This window comes from Aphelocoma coerulescens, chromosome 6 (genome assembly GCF_041296385.1).
Source record: "Aphelocoma coerulescens isolate FSJ_1873_10779 chromosome 6, UR_Acoe_1.0, whole genome shotgun sequence".
Lineage (NCBI taxonomy): Eukaryota > Metazoa > Chordata > Aves > Passeriformes > Corvidae > Aphelocoma > Aphelocoma coerulescens.
The window spans coordinates 22,910,467-22,930,552 of record NC_091020.1 but is presented as its reverse complement, the minus strand read 5'-3'; the positions used below and the strand labels follow the sequence as shown (position 1 = coordinate 22,930,552).

At 59.1% G+C, this 20,086-nt stretch overlaps 3 protein-coding genes across 4 annotated transcripts; 1 reads left to right on the top strand and 2 right to left on the bottom strand.

Moving 5' to 3' along the window:
- Positions 1–462: 462 nt before the first annotated feature.
- On the bottom strand, positions 463–13,355 carry RRP12 (ribosomal RNA processing 12 homolog). The gene is made up of 34 exons (XM_069019844.1): positions 12,957–13,355; positions 11,846–12,081; positions 11,662–11,745; positions 11,350–11,426; positions 11,064–11,169; positions 10,774–10,890; positions 10,521–10,659; positions 10,084–10,211; positions 9,701–9,799; positions 9,523–9,614; positions 9,334–9,445; positions 9,075–9,172; positions 8,824–8,938; positions 8,431–8,573; positions 8,133–8,254; positions 7,938–8,002; positions 7,666–7,828; positions 7,421–7,575; positions 6,974–7,041; positions 6,690–6,783; positions 6,328–6,486; positions 6,123–6,203; positions 5,935–6,040; positions 5,684–5,791; positions 5,425–5,582; positions 4,984–5,075; positions 4,733–4,891; positions 4,386–4,558; positions 4,131–4,247; positions 3,780–3,829; positions 3,423–3,501; positions 2,361–2,428; positions 1,879–1,961; positions 463–1,687 (listed from the first exon to the last, which is right to left on the bottom strand). The coding sequence occupies exons 1-34, from the start codon at positions 13,192–13,194 to the stop codon at positions 1,585–1,587; spliced, it is 3,987 nt and encodes a 1,328-aa protein (XP_068875945.1). The 5' UTR covers positions 13,195–13,355; the 3' UTR covers positions 463–1,584.
- A 173-nt stretch (positions 13,356–13,528) lies between these two features.
- On the top strand, positions 13,529–16,162 carry PGAM1 (phosphoglycerate mutase 1). Its single transcript, XM_069019843.1, has 4 exons — positions 13,529–13,751; positions 14,118–14,392; positions 14,894–15,074; positions 15,171–16,162. Exons 1-4 carry the CDS (start codon positions 13,610–13,612, stop codon positions 15,338–15,340), a joined length of 768 nt encoding a protein of 255 aa, XP_068875944.1. The 5' UTR covers positions 13,529–13,609; the 3' UTR covers positions 15,341–16,162.
- Positions 16,163–16,726: 564 nt separating this feature from the next.
- Positions 16,727–19,021, bottom strand: EXOSC1 (exosome component 1). 2 transcript variants are annotated; one of them, XM_069019841.1, is made up of 8 exons: positions 18,944–19,019; positions 18,617–18,732; positions 18,372–18,446; positions 17,703–17,791; positions 17,456–17,489; positions 17,281–17,331; positions 17,117–17,201; positions 16,727–16,975 (listed from the first exon to the last, which is right to left on the bottom strand). In XM_069019841.1, the coding sequence occupies exons 1-8, from the start codon at positions 18,972–18,974 to the stop codon at positions 16,869–16,871; spliced, it is 588 nt and encodes a 195-aa protein (XP_068875942.1). In that variant the 5' UTR covers positions 18,975–19,019; the 3' UTR covers positions 16,727–16,868. The 2 variants fall into 2 exon arrangements, with proteins under 2 accessions (XP_068875942.1, XP_068875943.1); XM_069019842.1 differs by lacking the exon at positions 18,372–18,446 and having other exon boundaries at positions 18,944–19,021.
- Between the last annotated feature and the right edge of the window lie 1,065 nt (positions 19,022–20,086).

The following is a 20,086-nucleotide window of genomic DNA, read 5'->3' as shown; positions in this document are numbered from 1 at the left end:
GACATAGCTCCGCTGGGCTTAGAGCCACAGGTTACAGGTGTTGGTGTCTCAGAAGGTGTCTGGTGCCTGTCTCCCCCTGTCCTGCTCTCAGGGGAGGGGAGGGCATCAGGCCCAGGATGCAGGCAGCAGAGGAAGATGAGTGTAGCTCCTGGTCATAAGGTGCTGCTGGAGAAGCCTATCCCATAGGCCAGGCTGTCAGCTCCCTTCTGGCAGGATGAGCAGCAGCACCTCAACATGGTCCTGGGGCTCAAGGGTCCCAGTGAGAGCCCTGGGTGGGAAAGCACAAATGGAACAGCATTCCTGACAAGGCAGGACCAGTATCAGTACAAGAGCTCCTCCTCCATCCCAGGCTTTTAAAAGGATCTTGAAAAAAAAAAAACCAAGCACATAAGAAAGTCACAAAACTGGATTTGCAGCCTCCAGAAAGAAGCCTGCAGTAAGAGACTGAACAAGCACAATCCCTTTAGCTTATTAGAGAACTGAGAAGCATTGCAATTCCAGCATGTAAGCTGCCACAATAGGAAATAACAAAGGGCTGAAGGCTTTTTAACATGGAAGAGGAAGAGAAAGCCATCTACATTCACCAACACGTGTTCTTTGCAGTGCAAGCAACGTATCCAGTACCCTCAGCTCTGCTCTCTTCAGCACGCTTTGGCCAAGCACCATCTTTTGGGCTCAGCATAGAAGTAGTTGGGCAAAACCAGATGCTCAGGCCAATGTGACAGGGCTGAGCAGCTATAAAGGTCCAGTATTACTTGTGCTGCACAGGTCTAGCTGGCAGGAAGTGGTCAGAGCAAAGAGCTTTCCTCAGCTCTCAAAGGTAATAGAAATGGCAAGGCACAGAGGTTTGCTGGAGCAGTTTTCCAGCCAGTTTGAAGAAATTTGCAGTGAACTGTTCCTGCCCCACCATCAGGCATGGCTGATATGGGAAAAGTGTCCAGTGGCCAAATGGCAGACACTTCACACATGGCACAGATTCCCTGGCCACAGTTTTGGGCAGAAGAGCCAGCCAAGGAGTTTATTAAAGAAAGCTGGTTGTAAGGACTTCATCCTCTGTGGCTTTGCTCTGTGGCAAGTCCATGCCTCAGCCCTACTGCACGTGTGCCCCACTGCTCTGTGCCACAGTGCTGCCCCTGGCAGCCTCCAGGCAAGCCCAGTGTGGGACAGAGAGCTCTGGCTCCCAGTCCAGGCTGATGCTGGCCTGAGCCCCGCATGATGCAGCCTTGCGGGAAGCAGCCCTGCAGCAACAGACGGACCTGCTGCACACGGACAGGAGGCAGAGCACAGTTATGCAAGCTCTGAAGGGAAGGAGAGGAGGAATCTGGGCTGGGTAAGAACAGAGGGTATTTATCAATATAGAGAATTCTTTACATGTTACTTGCTCTCTCACACACACACCCATGCCTGTACCAGGCAACCCAGCATCTTTATCCAGGCACAGAAGGGCCATCAGTCCATAATACATCCAAGTGGCTTCCCAGGGAGTCTCAAACAAACGGAGGTCACCTTCAAGAGGACCCCCAGCTCTTCCACTCACAGGATGCTGTGTCCTTAGGTAGGAGTAGGTCAAGCACCTGAGTCTCCTCAGGAGCGCTGGGACTTTAGACGGTTCCTGCGGCCAGCCTTGGCCCCACGCTGGGCTCCCTTCATCAGGCCTTTGAACTGGCCCTGCATTTTTGCCCGCTTCCTGGAGGGAGCAAGGAGCAGAAGCTGGGTTGGTGCAGGCACTGAGCACACCTAGTGCACGGGGATGCTGCTCCAGACTCCGCAAGGAGTGGCACAGCAGATGACAGGGAGCTCCCAAACCCACCGAGAAACCCTAACAAAACGCAGGATCAAACCTGTTCCCACCCCTGTGCCCTTCCTAGTTAGCCTCACCTTCTGTTGAGTTTAGCTCTGTTCAGGGGGATGTAGGCATAGGGGTCGAGTTGGCCCTTCTTCTTCACGTCACCTTTACCTTTCTGTGGGAGACAGCGACATGGGAGAAGATGCAGCACGAGGGAAGAAGCGTGCATCCCATTCTAATGCAACCCTGCCACCCTGCTATCCCAAAGACTGTATTGCAGTGGGGTGCCAGCTGAGCACACTGCCCTGGGAGCTGATTTCCCACCAAGACGATGCTACAGACACCTGCTTTGAACAGTGAGCAGGAACTGTCCATGGCAAGGATAGGACAGGAACTTTGAAATGGGCTGGCAGTGTTCAGAGATACTGAGTGTTTGGCAGCTCCTCTTGGAGCAGAGATCCCCTCCACCCTTGGTGCTACTGGACCAGACTCCCAACACAAATGGTGCTTTTCCTGCCCCACCAAAGTCCAAGCGTCCCCCCACCCAAACCCAGCAACCCCATGGATACCTCACCTTGGATCTGTACTCTGCACCAAAGGCTGGCTCCTTGTTCAGCTGTCGATGGATCCCAGAGCCTCCAGCTGGAAAAGAGAATGTGTGTAGGAAGGGGGTCTTAGGGCTCCCCCTGCCTAATTCTAGGCTGTGGAAGCTGTTCTTGCTTTTGTCTCCAGCTCTTGGATGTCAGGGCAGCAGAGGGGTGGCCATTTTCCCCAAGCAAAATCTCTGGAGAGATGTGCAGAGAACTGCCTGAAATTAATGAAGGTAAATGCACCTGGAGAGGAATAACCCCAGGCACCAGTTCAGACTGGGGGTCAACCTGCTGGAAATTAGCTCTGCGGAGAAGGATTTTGGGATCCTGGGGGACAACAAGCTGTTCATGAGCCAGCAGCGCCCTCATGGCCAAGAAGGCCAGTGGTGTCCTGGGGTGCATTAAAGAAGACCACTGCCAGCCAGTAAAGGAAAGGGATCCTGCCCCTCTAACTCAGCCCCTGGAATGTTGTGTCCAGTTCTGGGCTCCTCAGTACAAGAGAGACATGGAGCTCATGGAGCTGATCCAGTGAATGATTAAGGGACTGGAGCATCTCTCTTATGAGGAAAGGCTGAGAGCTGGGCCTGTTCAGCCTGGAAAAGAGGCACCCAAAAGGGGACCTCATCAATGTCTGTAAGTAACTGAAGGGAGGGTATCAAGAGGATGGAGTCTGGCTCTGCTTGGTGCTGCTGGGCAATAGGACAAGAGGCAATGGCAGAAACTGATGCATAGGAAATTGCACCTGAATATGAGAAGAACTTCTTTGCTGTCTGGGTGACTGTGTACTGGAACAGACTGCCTAGACAGGCATTCTGGAGTCTCCCACAATGGAGATACTCAGGACCTATCTGCATGTAATTGTGTGCCATGCTCTGAGATGACACTGTTTGAGCAGGGAGGCTGGACCAGATGACACACTATGATCCCTTCCAGTCTTACCCAGTCTGTAATCCTGTGACCTTTGCTCCAGCTGCCCTGAAGCAGCACAGCGAGATGGGTACTGGCCCTCTGGGGAGCCCCAGACTGGGCACAGGCAGAGGACTTACCTCTATACTGAGAATAGGTTCCAGCCTCAGCTTCCTCATCATCTGGCTCCTCTCTGAACCGACGCTTCTGACTTTTCTTCTGCAGAAAAAGGCAGCAGGAACCCTGCAGCTGGCTTGTCCTTACAGTTCTGCCCTCCCATCAACCCTCAACCTCCTGCTTCCTCCCATGGGCACCCAGAGACCTTCCAGACAGCACATCCCTATCCCAGACAACTTCCTGCACCCCTTCAGGCAGCTGGCACTTGCCCGGTGTCCCAAGGTCTCTTGGGCAGAGCTGCAGCTGCCATGGCACAGGCAGTGGTTTGGCAAGGATGAGTTCCCCCAGCATCTCCTCAGGACCACGAGCCCCATACTCACACTGCGGAGACCCACATCTTGCAGCACATCTGCCATCTCCTCATCTGCTCCTGTGGTACAGGACAAGGTCAGTGCATGATGAGGGCATGGGAGAGCCCTGGTACTGTGCTAGCCCCTGGAAGGGGCTGCAGTAGCAGGGTGCCCCTGCTGAACCAGCACCCTCCTGATGATGTAGGTGACTGCTTCCCCTGGGCAACGGCCCAGAAGAGAGCCACTGGGTGTGACAAGGCCATGCCAATTCCTGCCACTTCCACCCACATGCCCCCAAGATCCCACGTGCACATGGCAGGATGAAAATCATTCAGAGACCCAGAGCAAGTCTAGAGTGGCCCCTGTCAGCCCAGGCAGTACCTTTGGCTTCATCATCATCCATCTCCTCTTCCTCGTCATGGATGATCAGGCGTCCATCCTCAGACATCTGGAAATCATGGCTCACTCCTCTGGACCGCTTGGGGCCTGGCTTGGTGGCTGCTCACAGAGAAATGGGTCAGGGCCTGGAGAAGGATCCACTTCTGGGGGCAGCTGTACCTCCAGGGCCCCTGTGCATTGCAGCAGCCCCTGCCCCATCTGTCCCACCCCAGCCCCACCTGAAGCTCCACTCCTTACCCAGCACCCGCTGGGACACATTGGGGTCCAGGAAGTTGAGGGGCTCATCATCTTCCCCTTCCTTCAGCCATGCCTGGCCCTTCTGCCGTGCTTGCTTCCTCCACTCTTTGCTCTGTTGCCGTTCCTCCTCTTCCTCCTCCTCATCCTCTGAGTCAGCAAGGATCTCCTCCATACTGGTCAAAAGGTGGAAAGGATGATGGAAAATGGATTAAGCCCAGGGGTGCAGCCTGCCCCACAATGCACAGCAGCCCTGGAGATATCTCCAGCATCTCTAGAAGCACCAGCTGAGCAGATCCAGTGCCAAGACCCCTGTGGGGGCCGCTCCTTCACCCCAAGACCATCTTCACCTGTCTCCTCTGGGCTGTGGTGGTGGTGCCTCCTCTTCATCCATATCCGCAGCCGCCTTCTTCAGGGCACGCTGCTTGCGGCTCCGGGATTCCGCCTTGCGGATGTTCACCAGCACCTTATGGTACTCGGCTGGCAGCAGCCCCTTCACCAGCTCAAAGCTGAGGAAACACACAGAGAGCAGTCAGCAGCCCCCTTCTCCCACACTGCTTCCCAGAGAGCTCCCTCGCCACCCCAGGAGACCCTGGCTTACCCAAACTTGCGGATGAACTTGATGAAGAGGTTTCGCAGCTTCATACGGAAGTGGCGTCTCATGTCGTCTGAAAGGTTCCCTACGGCCTCCAGCTGTCAGGACAGAGACCCTCAAGACCAAAGCACTCCTGACTTGGGGACCCAGCCTCCCAACCTTTATCTGCATGGCCACCTTGTTCACCCTGCTGCCATCTCTCCACGCCTGCCCCAGGTAGGGACATGGGGAGTTGTCCCTGCTTGGCAGCGCTGGGGCTTTTTTGGCACATCTATGCCAGAATTCCAGATTCAGGAGAGGGGCCTCCTTGCTGCCATCTCAGCCGCTGAGATCAAGGTTCTTTCCTTGGCTCCCAGTCAGAGTGCAGCTGGAGATAGCCCTGGCTGCCCAAGGCAGCCGCAGCTCTGCCCCACCACCCTCCTCGAGGCACCCTGTGCATGATCTCACCATCGTCTGGACATGCTTGGCCAGGAGCTTGGTGTCCACCAGCAGCAGTGTGACCTTCAGGAATCCCAGGGCTGCCTTGACCACATCCCGCGTGCGGGAGGCCAGCAACAGGCAGATGTTCTGCAGCAGCTGCTCCACCACACTGAACTCCAGGTGATCTACAACCATGGTGGGACTCAGCCACAGATGGCTTCCTCCCAGCACCCACCTTCGCTGGAGGGCTCTGCTCCATGCCCCCAGCTCTCCTGCTCCTGCTCACCTTTGAACTCAAAGAACAGGCGGGTCAGTGCCAGCACGGTGCAGCTGATCATGGTGACTGAGCCAGTGAGCCCCACGTAGATCAGGAGCAGGAACCGCTGCATAGCCTCTGCAAGAGGGGGATGTCTCAGGCCCTGACTTGCTCTGTGTTCAGCAGCATCCCTGGACCATTTCAGCAGGATGCTGGCCACGAGTCTGATCTCCCTGGGGCCAGAGTGGCCGTGGGACTGAGCAAGTAGAACAGAAGCTCACCTTCAGGGGTGGGTCCAAAGCGGATGAAAGCATGCCCCATCTCCACGAGCAGCATGAAGGCGTTCTTGCGGGCCCCCACCGACACCTCCTTGGTGCATAGGATGACCTGGAGGAACACAGGCACGTCACCCACTGCTGCCACTACCACAGCCAGAACCAGCCAGCTTCTCACAAGGGACCATGCTCACCTCTGGGACCAGGGCAGTGACAAAAGGCTCGTGCTCTGCAGATAGCTGCTTCACAATGTGGAGCAGGCATTTCAGCCGGGGCTGGGGAAAGAAACAGACCAGCACTGGTACACCCAGGGACACACACCTGATTACCCCTGTCGCCCACCCCATCCCTTCCCTCCCAGCAGTGGCTGATCACCACCACCACAGCCCTTGTTCTCACTCTCTTGGCTGGGGATGCTGCGCTCTTGAGCGAGTCCAGCAGCGCTGCCTGCAGGTCCTGGAGGTGGGAGCGGACGAAGGCCTGGCAGGGAGCATGGGGAGCGGCACACACCTCCTCCAGCACGCGATACGCCTTCTTCTGCATGCTGCGCTCTTTGCTCTGCAGGGACAGCCAACATGCTCCCACTGTCAAGGCAGCCCCTCACCATGGTGTCTGAAGGGACACCAGCACCCCACACCACCCAGCAGAGACCTATACCCTATGGCAGCTGCTCAATCACCAGAGTGTGGGTCCAAGCTGGCAGCAAACAGAAGGTGCCCCACTGCAGCCCTTGCACCTGTCAGGGCTGGGGACCAACTCACCTGGAGGGAAGGCTGGATGGTACGGTACAGGGAGCCCAGGGACTGCTCATCAGCATAGGGTGCCATTGCCACTACCAGGTCCAGGATGGAGAGTCTGCAGCCGAGAAAGACACACAGCTGGGTAACTGTGGCATCACTACCACTGCCTGACCAAGCTGGGATGTCAGCTGCAAGTCACATGAAGTGCACAATGGTGGCACAGCCCACACAGGACAGTGCCCTAGTGCTGCTCACCAGGAGCACACCAGGAGTTTTACCCAGTAGCACCAGCTCCCAGGTGTTACCTGGTGAACTCGGAACTCTCAAGACTGGTCAGCTTTGCGCTGGCTTTCTCCAGGAATCCGCACACCATCTGCAGGGCAGGCAGAGAGAGCAGGATCAGAACTGAATGAAAGGAGTGCTTTTACAAGAGTTTTCAACCCACCTGGCAAACAACTTGCCACAGAACTTTGTGGAGACCAGAAGCACCAGTGAGTCCAAAAAGACCTGGACAAATTCACAAAGAGCTCGTGCATGATGGGCCAGACATGACTGCAAGATTGGGAAATCCCAGACCGTGGGCTGGAAAGGTCTCCCTGCCCATGAGAGTGGGAAGGGCTGCTCTCTGGTCAGAGCCTTTCTTCCTGTCCTCTTCAATCAGGCATGCACCAAAGCCCCATCACACTGGGTCTGGCTGGGAGATGCTGGCCTGAGCCAGGACAGCTTGCCCCAGTGCCCCATAGGCCCCTCACCTGAGGATCCGTGACAGTCAGGTAAGCACGGACAGTGTCCAGCACAGAGCGACGCTGAGCACTTGTGCCCCCATCCTTCTCAGGTTGGCTGTACACATTGAACAGGATGGGCAGGAAATTTTTGGCAAAGCGACCCACTTCTGCCCGCTCTGCATCTAGGGAAAGGATGACAGGAGGCTACAGATCAGCATCTTCCCTCCCACAGGCGACAGGGACCCACCACAAGGGTCTGTTTCCACCCCAACCTGTCTCGCAGCCTTTGTGGATGAGGGTGCGCAAGGCCTGGCACACAGTGGGGCGGAGGTCTGGGCGCTCACTGATGGCCATGCCCAGGGTGCGGGCCAGCCCCTTGAAGGCTCCCAGCACATCTGTGGGGTGGGTGCAGAAGCCAGGCAGCAGAGTCCAGACCTGAAAGGCAAAGGAAAAGGTGGGAGGCCACAGTCTTTGCCCAAGTCACTGCTCCCCAGCCTGGTACCCGGGGTACACTATGGCAGGGCTCCCAGGCACTGCTTGTTACCTGCCACTGCAGCGTGTCGTAGATCTTGGCCTCCACACTCTTCCCAGCCTGGGTAAACTCCAGGGCTGCAGAAGAGAAAGAGAAGATGAGTGGAGCAGAAGATGTTGCAAAGCCTTGCTCCATCTTAGGGCAGAAAAGGGAGGTCCCACAGAACACCCTGGACTACTGAGACCCCCACCATGCTGCTCTCCTCACCTCTGCTTTTCAGGGCAGCTGCCAAAGGCAAGAAGTAACTGGTGAAGAAGCCAAGCCGTGCACCCTGCACGTTGTCCCGCAGCACAGGCAGGAGCCAGCTGCGGGGAAAATCCAGCGTCTCCCTGCGGAGGAAAGGCATGGGTCAGGAGGGTGTGGGCCAGCATCAGATCCTGGGCACAGGGCACTTTCACCCAGCCCCAAAGCTGGGCACAGGTAGGCCTAGCAGCCACACCTGCAGCACTGCACGGAGACTGAAAAGGAACACAACAGCTGCATGCTACCCCATGACTGTACTCACTCCTTGCCATCGATCTGCAGGGGCACAGATTCCAGCAGCACCTCAGGACCCATGGTGCTCACAGCAGCCCCCACCGCCTGGTCCACTTCAGCAGTGTAGGGAAAGTGTGGGGAGAGCCGCAGGTCACACAAGGACTGGAGACACTGTGGGGACAGGGCAGGACAGTCACAGAAGAGCCATGTGGGCAGGTCTAGCACAGATCACTCGCTCTGCCAGGGATGCCAGCTGCCCTGCATGTCCCTGTGCCAACTGTCCCAGAGCTGCACACACTCTGGCCCCACAAGGACAAGAGAGCAGGGCAAACAGCATGACCCTGCTCCACAGCTGGAGGGGGAAACACAGGCACCCTACCTGCCTCTATGGATGTACCTGTGCCCTCCCAGCCTGACTCACCTTCCTCATGATGGGATGGCACTGCTTCCCACATGTCTCGAAGAAGACCTCCAGCACTCGCAGCACCTCATCCCACGCTGCATGGAAACGGTATGTCAGCCCTTCCTCCACTGATCTGGGGAGCAGAAAGGAGACAGTCACACCAGCAGTATTCAGGGTGCCCACCAAGCCTGCCAGACCCATTGAGGACTGGGCAGAGGCTGGTCAGCCAGACCCATGGGGACAGCCCCTCCCATATCACTGCTCCTCACCTGAACATCTTGCACAGGTGAGCAGCAGGGGCTGGGGCAGATGTGGAGACAGTGCCTATGTCCTCCATGTGAGGAGCAATGCACTCACTGAGAAGGGCCTGCAAGGGCAAGCAGGGAAAATGGGACAGCTGTTGGATCCCCTGCTGGACCCCCAGCCTTGCAGGCACAGAGGGGCACACCACTCCTTGGCAAGCCCCAAGGCAGAGCCCTCTGCAAGGCCCAGGGCATCCAAGAGGGGAGAGATGCCCGGGTGAGGTACCTGCAGAGTCTGCGCTGCTGCCGACACCACCTGGGAGTGTGGGGAGAGGAAGCAGTTCATGGCAGCAGAGAAGAGCCGGGGCAGGTGAGCCCAGCACAGGTCCTTCTGCAGCCTGGAGAGGAGAGAAAGGCCAGATTAGAGACCAAGCAGCTGCCTCTCCCGTTTCTCAGCCATGGCCCCTGCCTGCACCTGGCCAGGTTGATGTGTGCCCGCTCCATGGTGGACAGCCAGGTCAGGAGTGGCTGCAGGTCACTCGTACTGGGCACGTAGTCGTAGAGAGCCTGTGGAAGCAGAAGGTGGGGTAGGTAGGTGGGTGCTGTGCAACTGCCAGCTCTGTCCCTCCCCACACTGATAACCCCACACTCACAGTGATGATCTGGGCATTGAGCTCAGCTGGCAGGCAGGCCACGCTGGCCTGGGCACTGAAGAGGCTGTGGAAGGCTTGCATGGCACACGCTGTCACCAGCTGCAAACGACACAGAGTCAGGAGAGGGGGCTCTGCTTTGAACTCACTGTCCTCCTACCCCAAAGCAGGCTCTGTTCTGGAAAACTCAGCACTGCTGCAACTGTGCCCCATCTGCACAGTCTCCCTCTTCCATAGAAGTCAGGCCAGCAAGCTGTCCTGGGCTCTTCTCCATTTGCATCCTGCATTTCCAGGCTCCCAGTTGGCAGTGGAGAGAGTCTGATCCCTTCCAGAATGCAGCCCATAGGGAAAGGGTCTGCCCTTATCCCTGGAGCGGGAACACTCACCACATGGCTGAGTGTCATGACTCGGAGCAAGGTCTCACAGCAGGTTTTCACCACAGCTGCAGGGAAGCAGGGCAGCACATCCCGCAGCAGGGCGAGGACATGCAGGGTGGTGGTGGCTTCCTTGGCACCTACAGGAGCAGAGCAACCTCTAAGCCTGTGGCACCCCATGGCAAAGCCCTGCCCAAGGCAAAGCCCCCCAATAGCAGTGGGGCTGACCCACAGAACCAGGGTGGACACGCCCCTGCCTTCGGGAGAGAGGAAAGCAACAGAATGGCTGAGGAAGCTTCAAAATACCATGGGTGCCCCAAAGATATCTCATACCCTCCCCAGCAATCCAGTGTGCTGCAACCTCCCCTCTTCCCTCCAAGTCCTTATTGTCCCACCATGGCAGAGTCCCCCACATTCAGCTACAGACCCCATGCTCCAGTGCCCCACACCTCCAGCTTTTTCAATCTCCTGAACACAGAACTTGGCGGTGGAGGGTGCTGCAGGGTGATGCTCAGGGGCTGCATCACCAAACATGAACTCGCTGCCCCTCAGGACAGAGCACACGCCGTACTGCGCTGCTTTCCGCACCTGGGGGAAGAAGAACCCAGGTGAGTAGAAGCTACAGACCAGGGGGATACAGCTGTCCCCAGAAACAAACCCCAAAAGCAGCATCATCTCCTGCCAGAAGCACTGGGCTCTCACCTTGGGCTTGGTATGAACACAAAAGCTCAGCAAGCCATGATAGACCTGCAGGGTGATGGGATAGCTCCAGGCTGCCAAGTCTTGCTTCCGTAGCAGCGTGGCCAGGCAAGAGAGGACCTATGACAAGGGAGCAGCAGGGGCATTAGCATCACCCCACAGAGACATCTCCCCTTTCACTGCAAGAGCCTCAGACCGAGCACCCAGCCCCACCCTACAGCAGCAGCCTTGACCCCAGCAGTCAGCAGACCCTGGGCAGAGCTTACACAGCTGGCTGCCTCTTGGCTACTCACCCATCGCAGGGCAGAAGTGGAGCTGCTGCAGGCCTGTGAGGACATGATACTCATGAACGCTTTTGAGGCATCTGAGAACTTTTTAATAAGAACAGGGCTTGGGACCCTGCCAGGAAAAGGGGACATATCAGTGGGGTGAGGAGCAGATAGCTGCAGTCACACAGGGGACTGCATCGCCAGCTCACTCTAGCTGGGTCCCTTCCCCAGCCTGGGGAGGGAAATAGTACCAATCCCTTTTCCATGATGGGGTCTGGTAGCTCTCCCTGCTCCTCTGCCAGGCACTCACCGCTTTAAGACAAGGTTAAGCAGGTATGCGACAGCAGACAGTGACTCAGGGGACTCCACGGCCTCCAGCGTGGTCATCTGGAAACAGAAGATGGATAAGCAATGGGGAGCAGGGGCTCACACCAGGCCAGCGCTTCCCCAACCCTTGGCAAGAGGGAAAAAAAGCCAGGAGCAGCCCAACAGCATCTCTGCTGAAGAAAAACACTAAGGGCCTTGGCTACAATCACAGCACCTTTCTCCATCCCTCCTGAGAGCCCACCCATGCTGCCAGCAGCAGCTCCCCTCGCACCTCTTCCACATAACCAGCACTCACCAGTGCAGCAAAGTACTCTGTCTCGCTCTCCTTGCCGCCCTGGGAGCGGATCACCTCTGTCACAGCCGCCAGCACGGCACAGATCTGTGAGCAGCCACCAAAGCAGGTCAGTACCCCTCAGCCTCACAGCCAGGGGGGCATCCCCACCAGACACCCCTGTCCCCAGCCCTGCTCCTGTCCATACCTCTTTGTGAGCAGCAGAGTTGGATTCCCAGAAGCGCTGCACCTTGCTGAAGGTGATGTTGGTGCAGTCGCTCAGCCCGCTCAGGAAGGTGCCGGAAGACTTCTCTGTGGCAGCCTCTTCAGCACTGTCCTCCTCCATACGGACCTGAGCACTGTCACTCGCCCGCTCCAGACGCAGGGACCCCGACTGCAGCTCATTGTGCAGCTTCACTGCATCCACCGTCAAGTTACTTTTCTCTGCAGGGGTGAGAGACGTGTCGGAACTGCGAAGTCACATTGCTCCACCATTCACCCCAAAATCCCCCATGCTCCCCTCCTCTCTCAACCAGACTGGCTTGGCTGGAGCTCATCTCCAGCTTGTGGAATACAGGTGCTGCTTCACCCCAATGGGCAAAAGCACAGAAATAACTGTAAAGAGCTCCTCATTCCAGTGAAAAGAAACCAGAGCACCATCCAGACTTCTCCTCTGATGGAAGAGAGCATCACATCCACACAAACGTGGGCCGGTGTGCCAAGGCTTTAACACTAAGGTGCTTCTTGTACTCTGACCTATTTATCTTCTTCCACCTGAAGCCCTGGCAACCAGACAGCCAGGACACATGCTGCATGTCCCTCTGAGTGAAGACATCAGCCTACAGCCAGCATCTGCAGGAGAAGGATCTCCCTGGCCAGGAGCAGCCAGTGCTCTCGCAGTGCCCGGTACACTTTGGTTTACCTTCCCCATCATGTGGCCCATCAATGGGAGCTTGTCACGTTCCTCACCGCACTAGACACCGCAGCAGTGCTTAGGGGTGTGGCCATAACCTTTGGGGAGCCTCGCAGGGCGACAGGCACTGCAGCATGCGGTGCCCCATTCCGCTTCTGAGGCTCGGTGTCACGATGAGGTTAACTCGTTACGCCGCGGCCTCGGTTGTCCTCCCTGGTTTGCAGCCTCCGCCGCACCCCGGAACTGTCAGCGGCTCCGGTCTCCCTCCTGCCCACCCCAGCTCTCGGAGGTCCCCAAGGTCCGCCTCGCAGCCCTCCGCGCCCCTGCACCCCTCCGGGAAGCGCCGGGCACAGTTCAGGAGCCACCCGCCCTGGCGCCCTACCGCCCCGCCCGCCCCTGCCCTCACCCGCCGGCCGGCTGCAGAAGCGGCTGCGGGCAGCCAGGCGATGCTGGCGGGTCTCGGGGTTGGAGTCGCTGCTGTGGCCCTTCCGCCAGCGCTTCAGTTTAGCCGCGGCTCCCGACCGGAGCCTCCCGCTCCGCGCCATGCTGGACCCGGTTCCACGTGCGGCTGCGCCCGCGCCCCCTTTCCGCTTCCGGCGCCAGCCGCCATCTTGAGTGAGGGCAGCGGTCAGGGAAGGCCTCATCCCGGCCCGGCGGGCGAGAAGCGGGGTCGGGGAAGCTCAGCGGGGTCGTGCCCAATCGGGGCTGAGATGGGAGGCCCGAAGGGCCCAGGGGCAGCCACCAGCAAGGGCCCACCAGACATCCCCGTGCCGAAGCCGCGGCCCTGTGGAACCGTTCAGACCGAGCCCGTAGCCACGCGCGAACCGTCACGCGTTACGTTTTACTGCGTGTCGTGACGTCACGGTGACGCCACGCCCTGAAGGTCGCACCGCCCTTCGGGGCCGCGCCATGTGGTACGTGCGCCTCCGCCTGGCCCTCGCTGTGCGCATGCGCCTCCCCCCGACCGGCGGCGCGCGGGGCGGGGCGGGGCCGAGCGGGGGCGTCAGTCGCGCGCGGCAGCAGCGTGAGGAGTAGCGCGCGCCGGTCCCTCAGCCCGCCATGGCCGCCGCGTACCGGCTCGTCCTCGTCCGCCACGGCGAGAGCGCCTGGAACCTCGAGAACCGCTTCAGCGGATGGTACGACGCCGACCTCAGCCCCGCCGGGCAGCAAGAGGCGCGGCGCGGCGGCGAGGCCCTCCGAGGTACTGGTGAACGAGGGGGGGGGTGTCGGCCAAGAGAGGGGTCGCGGGGGACGTTGAGGAAGGGATACGGCCTAGTGCGGCCACGTCAAGCCTAACGGCTGCTGGTTTGGGACTCTTCGCTGACGGGGGAGGGGGCCTCCAGTGCCAGGTCGGGGGTTCAGTACTGCTGGGAGAGTCGTAGGTACCGCAGTATGATGGTTCTCCGGTGCCGGTTGCGTCCTGGCCACTGCCGGTTTCCGTTACGGCGAGGACGCGATCGGTACCGGTGCGGTGAGGCCGCCGCCCTTGCCCTTTCACCGGTTGCATAAGGCCCGGCACTCACCTTCCTGGTCTTCCCCCGCCTCCCCCTTCTCCCGTATTTTCTAGATGCCGGCTATGAGTTCGACATCTGCTTCACCTCGGTACAAAAACGGGCGATCCGTACACTCTGGACCGTCCTGGATGCCATTGATCAAATGTGGTTACCCGTTATCCGGACCTGGCGCCTAAATGAGAGGCACTATGGGGCTCTCACGGGTTTGAACAAAGCTGAGACAGCGGCAAAGCACGGTGAGGCGCAGGTCAAGATCTGGAGGCGCTCCTATGACATCCCTCCGCCTCCCATGCAGTCTGACCACCCCTTCTACAGCACTATTGCGAAGGTAAAACCCGTTGCTCTTTGGTTGCCTTGTAGGGAGTCTCCTAAAAGTCACCTGCCGTGTGGCCTGGCTTCCTCTATAAGGTCTCCTGTGTTTCTGCTGTGTTACCTGGGGCTGTTCAGCGTGGTGCTGGTTGGCTTTGGGCTGAGTTTATCTTACTCCCTCCCTGTGGAGTTGAACCCCTGGGCACTGCACAGACAGATCCAAAGCAGAGGGGCAGTACCTCTGTTAATCATTAGTGCCATGACCCATTCATGGATATTTGATCTGGTTTCTTTGCCCGGATAGGCAATGTATGACTTTTCCCAGGAGGGCTCATGGCCCTGACTGCGGCTCATTGCAGCCTCAAACCTCAAAGGCACTTCCTTACTTTCAAGCCTGGCTTTGCTTACATATAGTGGGTCCACAGGTGGAGAATCTGGGGGAGGGACAAAATCTTGCCACCATCGTCCCACACTGGATGAGGGGCACTGGGCTGCTGTGTGAGCATGGTCATTCTCCCAGGATCGTCGCTATGCCGACCTGACAGAGGACCAGCTGCCGACATGTGAGAGCTTGAAGGACACCATTGCCCGGGCTCTGCCTTTCTGGAATGAGGAAATCGTCCCACAGATCAAAGAGGGCAAACGAGTCCTTATTGCTGCCCACGGTAATAGCCTGCGTGGGATTGTCAAGCACCTGGAAGGTAGGTCACCCCTGCAAGGGCATCCCAGGGACCTCCCTGCTTCCCCAGCTGGCCCTGTGGGAAAGTCCAGGAGTGATGGCACTGCTGTGTTCATAGGCATGTCAGAAGAGGCCATCATGGAGCTGAACCTGCCCACTGGCATCCCCATTGTCTACGAGCTGGACAAGAACCTGAAACCTGTCAAGCCCATGCAGTTCCTGGGGGATGAGGAGACCGTGCGCAAGGCCATGGAGGCTGTTGCTGCTCAGGGCAAGGCCAAGAAGTGAGGGCAGGCATCAGACCAGCACGTAGTAGAGCCCCCTGCCATCCCCCACCCCTCTGTTCACACCCCCACAGTTGCAGGAACTTGGAGCTGTGGAGCTGGAGCCGCTCCCCACGGTTAGGCCCATTCCCTCAGACTAGGCTCCCCTCTGCAGACAGCCTGGGGGCCCCGGGGCGAGGGCTGGACACGGAGGTCTGGTGTGAAAGGGAGCCCTGGCTCTGCCAGGCAGCGACCGCACACCTCTCCACGCCATGATCCCAACCCTCAGACTCTGTCTGCAGGGGGACACACCAAGCAATCCCTTCCCATGCCAGGCTCCTCCTTTGCTTTGCGTCCCTGGCAGCTCTCATCACCCGTTTACTGTAGTTTTGTCACTTGATTTAGTCCTGGGAGCAGTGAGGTGAGTGCAGTGCAGGCAGTGACCAAGGTGGGTTCCCCATCTCCTTGTGGGTGCGTAGCACAGTGACTGGGATGCCACTGGAAGGGTTGCGTTGTGGTGCATGTGGTACAGCACCCCAGGGCGGTACTCACGACTCTGGGCCCAGCTCTGCCAGCCCCTGCTTTAACTATACTGCCTTCAGACAAGGAGGGAGCCTGTTGCCTGGAGGTCCGTGTCTGCCACATACTTCCCCCAGCTGATGCCCATCCTCATCCTGCTGGTGAAGCAGGTGCTGTTGTGTCCCATCCCTCACATGTGTGTACGTGGCCTGTCACTGTGACCTCCCCCCTGCCGGTGTCATGAGCCTGGGCTTGCACAGGGTCAGCGTAACTGTCCAACCATAGCAGCTGTATTGTTCCAGTTCAATAAAGGAGTAATGCGCAATAAGGAGGTGTCCGTGTGTCTGCGGGCCATGGGAGGCTCCCTGCTGCCAGCACATGTGCAAGGCAGCAGTCACTGCTGAGCACAGACTGGAGGGTGCAGAAGCTGATCCAGGCTCAAGGAGCAAAGCACTGCTCCGCAATCCCTGCCTGAAAGGGTGATACCCTGCCATGCTGTGGTTTTTGGGCTCTCTGTGTGCCACACCCTCATCCCAAGGGCCGGGTACTCACTGTGGCCTGAGGAGATGAGATGTGGTGTCCCCAGGCTGTTTTCAGCCACAGCCCACACTGGTTATCAGTGTGCTGAGACAGGCTCTGCTCCAGCCTTGACTCCCACGTGGGGAAACCAACCTGGCAAGGCGAGTGCCTAGGGTGGCGCAGCCACAGCCTGGGGCTCTGTGCTGTTGCCCTCACTGCAGCAAAGGTACCCATCACTCCCCCAGCACTGAAAACGTGCTTTCTCCTGGCCCTGGTGCTGTAGAAGCTGTTCCCTCACCTGCTCTGCTGCAGGAGCCAGATCAGAGTGCCACAGGCAGCCCTGACATAGGCTGTAATGAACAAAGCATGGAGCTCTCAAAAATGTTTATTATCCACAAGTAGCAAACCTGTCCTGCCAGTGGGGACCTGGCTGGACCTGTGAAGGAGATGGGAGCCCAGGGGCTGCTCTGGCTCCACAGGCCCTAGTCCTGAAGCCCCCTGCTCCCCCTCAGGCGTCACGTCTGCAGGAACTGGGGCTGCACCCGGGCCACCTTACGGAACTCCTTGGTGTGTGTCCGTGGGCACTGCATCTCACACCAGCTGATGGGCACCATCTGCACCCCTGGGGACACAGTATGTCAGGGTTGCTCTGTCCCAAACTTGCATTCCTCCATGTGGAGAGGGAGGCAGCTGCATCAGTTGCCCCTCAGGGAGGGATGAGGCAGAACTGTTTCAGCCTAGACCCTGTCTGTCCTGTCCCTACCTGCCTCACTTCGTGCCACCACCACGCCCAGCTCATTCTCTGCTGTGCTCAGCAGGTAGTTAGACTGTGCATCCCCCAAGGAGATCTGGTTGGACAGGAGTTAAGGGAAAGACTTCCACAAGGAGAGCTCGAGCCAACCCACTGTCCCTGAGGGGGAAGGATACAACTTTGGCCAGGACGATGTCACTGGGGCGGAAGCTCTTGTACACTTCTACCTGCACAGGAGAGAGCAGGCAACACCACACAGCGCCAGGGTGCTGTCAGTGGGGGGACAGGGTCCCCATGAGCAGAAACTGGGGGCGACGGGTGTGGAAAAGTTACTGGCAGTGCCTCACTGACCTTATCCTTCTCCGTGGCTCGGATATCTTCTCTCCTGAAAAAGGAGATGGAGGGATCTGAGTGCCAATGAGCAAAGGTGGCTCAACAGCCTGTGGCAGAAGCTACCCTGGCCTTCCTGGGTGCTCTCCAGGACCTGTTGGACACCAGCCCAGTGCTCAGGGCAGAGCTCCAGCTCAGGACAGCCAGCTGCACTGCCCACAGCAGCCTTCCTCCCCCCAAGGGTGGGGGATCCTAACCTTTTCCCTACCGTATGGTCCCTCGGAAGGTGGATTTCAGTGGTGTGGAGCCAACATACAAGATGTGCACCTTGGCAAAGCGGGAGTTAATGCTGCAGACCTGCATGTAGGAAAAGGAGAATCAGTGCTCCAGGCAGGGAAAGGGCAAGGAGCAAGCAGGACAGGGCTGCCTGGGGAGCTCAGGTCTCACTTGGCCTCCTCCTGCCTGTGACCAAGCAATGGTGGGACACCTGGCAGCAAGCCTGGCAAGGAAGATGATACTTGTGCAATTCGAGGCACTAGAATAAGGCTGAGAGCTGCAGTGATCCCAGTCCCCCTCCCTCCATCATGAATGTAAGGAAACTAATCCCTGGTCTGTGCCACCCTTTCTCCAAGCTGCTTGAGGCACTGACCTGCATGCTCCCTGCCCCAGAAAGAGTTATGGAAGGAGAGCAAAGAAAAACCTCCCCTCAAGCCCACCTCAGTCTCAGGGCAGGTATCCCTCTTGCCAATACCCACTTTCTCTGTGAGTGAGGAACCCAAGGGAGCCCCTGAGCTGCCCCTGCCCTGGTGGGAGTTGTACAGAGGGGACAAACAAGCCCAGGGACTCCTCACCAACCCTATCCGTGAGCAGGAACAAAGCTCAGTATGAGACAGAGGGAACCGAAGCAGTTTATCAATGCAGTGCTCCAGCGCCCCACCTTGCATGTCACCACGGCCCCCACGTTGGGCAGGAGCTGGGACTCGCTGTCTCTCACCACCGACACCACGGGCAGCTGCAGTGCAAGAGAGAGTCAGCACAGGGCACAGCTCGTGCACAGGATCACCAGCCGAACCCCGTCGGAGTCCAATTCCCCGTCGGAGCCCAATCTCCAAGGAGGCTGTGCAGCCTGGGCGCACGGCAGTCAGCCCCGGGGAGGAGCAGCCGTGCCGAGGCCGCGCTCACCTCGCTGTCCTCATTCCTCCTCTCCAGGCAGCCGGCCAGCGAGGAGAAGATGAAACCATGACGGGTGTAGGTTCCACTGCCAGCCGTGGCCTCCTCCGTGCTGCACAGCCGCTCACCTGCGACACAAGGGGCTCAGGGGCTGCCGGGGCATCCCGCTCCGGGGACAGCGCTCGCTCCCAGCCGGCCCAGTGAGGGGCATCCCCGGGGCAAGCCCCTCCGCACTGCCTCGTCCCTTACTCCTCTCCTGGGCCACCGCGTCCCCTTCCCGGGCAGTAGCAGCCCCAGCCCCAACCCCAGGAGCCCGGGACCGCCCCGGGCCGCACTCACCAGGGACGCAGTAGCGTGCGGGAGGCGCCATGCTTGCTGCCGACAGGGCATCCCCAGAAAGCCCTCATCCTATTGGTCCCCGACGTCAATGCCGCGCTGTAAGCGGCGTGGCTATTGGCTCTCTCCTACCTGACACGCTGCCTGCTGGGGGCTGTAGTCCAGCGACGGCAGAGGGCGCTCCCGGCATGCCGTGCGCGGGCGCTGCCCGTGGGCCGGCGGGGCCCGGGCATGGAGGCGGCGGGCCCAGGTCGGCGGCGCCGGGCGGGGATGTCAGGGCCCTGCGAGAGCCTGTGGGCCTGGAGGGGCTGCGGCTGCCGTGGGGCTGGGCGGGCTGGGCGGCGATACAGAGGTGCTTTGCGGCGGGGAGCGCAGGGGCCGGCAGGCGATGGGGGATGCCTCGTGGGGCAGGAGGTGCTTGTGCAGAGCCGGGAGGCAGTGGGGGGGCTGACGCCCTGGGAGTGCACTTGGGATGGGAGGCGGTGGGGGGAATGCTTCTGGTCTGGAGGGGCCGGGGTGCTGCGGGGCAGGGGGACCCGGGTGTTACGGGGCTGGATGCGGTGGGGCTGTTGGCGTGGGCAGCTTTTGGGGATGGGGCTAAATACCGGAAAGTAGCTTGGCGCTGTGGAGCTGGTGCTACTGAACCGGGGGAGCTGGGCGCTGTGGAGCCACCGGAGGGTGCCACAGGACTGCACTGGGTGCCTGGACCTGGCAGGGGAAGGGCTGGTCTGTGCCTAGGGTGGGGCCAAATCCGAGATTCCCCACCCCTCGGCGGCTGTGGTGATGTCAGTGGTCTTGTATGTGGTGGTGGTTGCTGTCCCATTCTCATGGGCTCAGTGCCCCGCTGGGATGTGGGGACGGCCGTGGGCAGGGCGAGGGCCGGATCCCAGTGCCCCGCTGGACAAGGGAAAGTTGCGTGTCTCTGCTGGAGCCTCATCTCTGTGGTTGTGCTGCTGTCTGCAGGCAGGTGCCTGGGGACAGAGTGGGTCTTGCTCTGGAGCAGGCTGGCTGCCTCCCCTGTGGGTTCCCTCCCCAACAGCTGCCGCCGTTGTAGGTGAGGAAGCTTCTCCGGACCACAGGAAGGTGCTGTGTCTTTGGAGGGAAGGGCTGACCTCAACACCTGCTTCTGGCTGCAGTGTTTTGTCT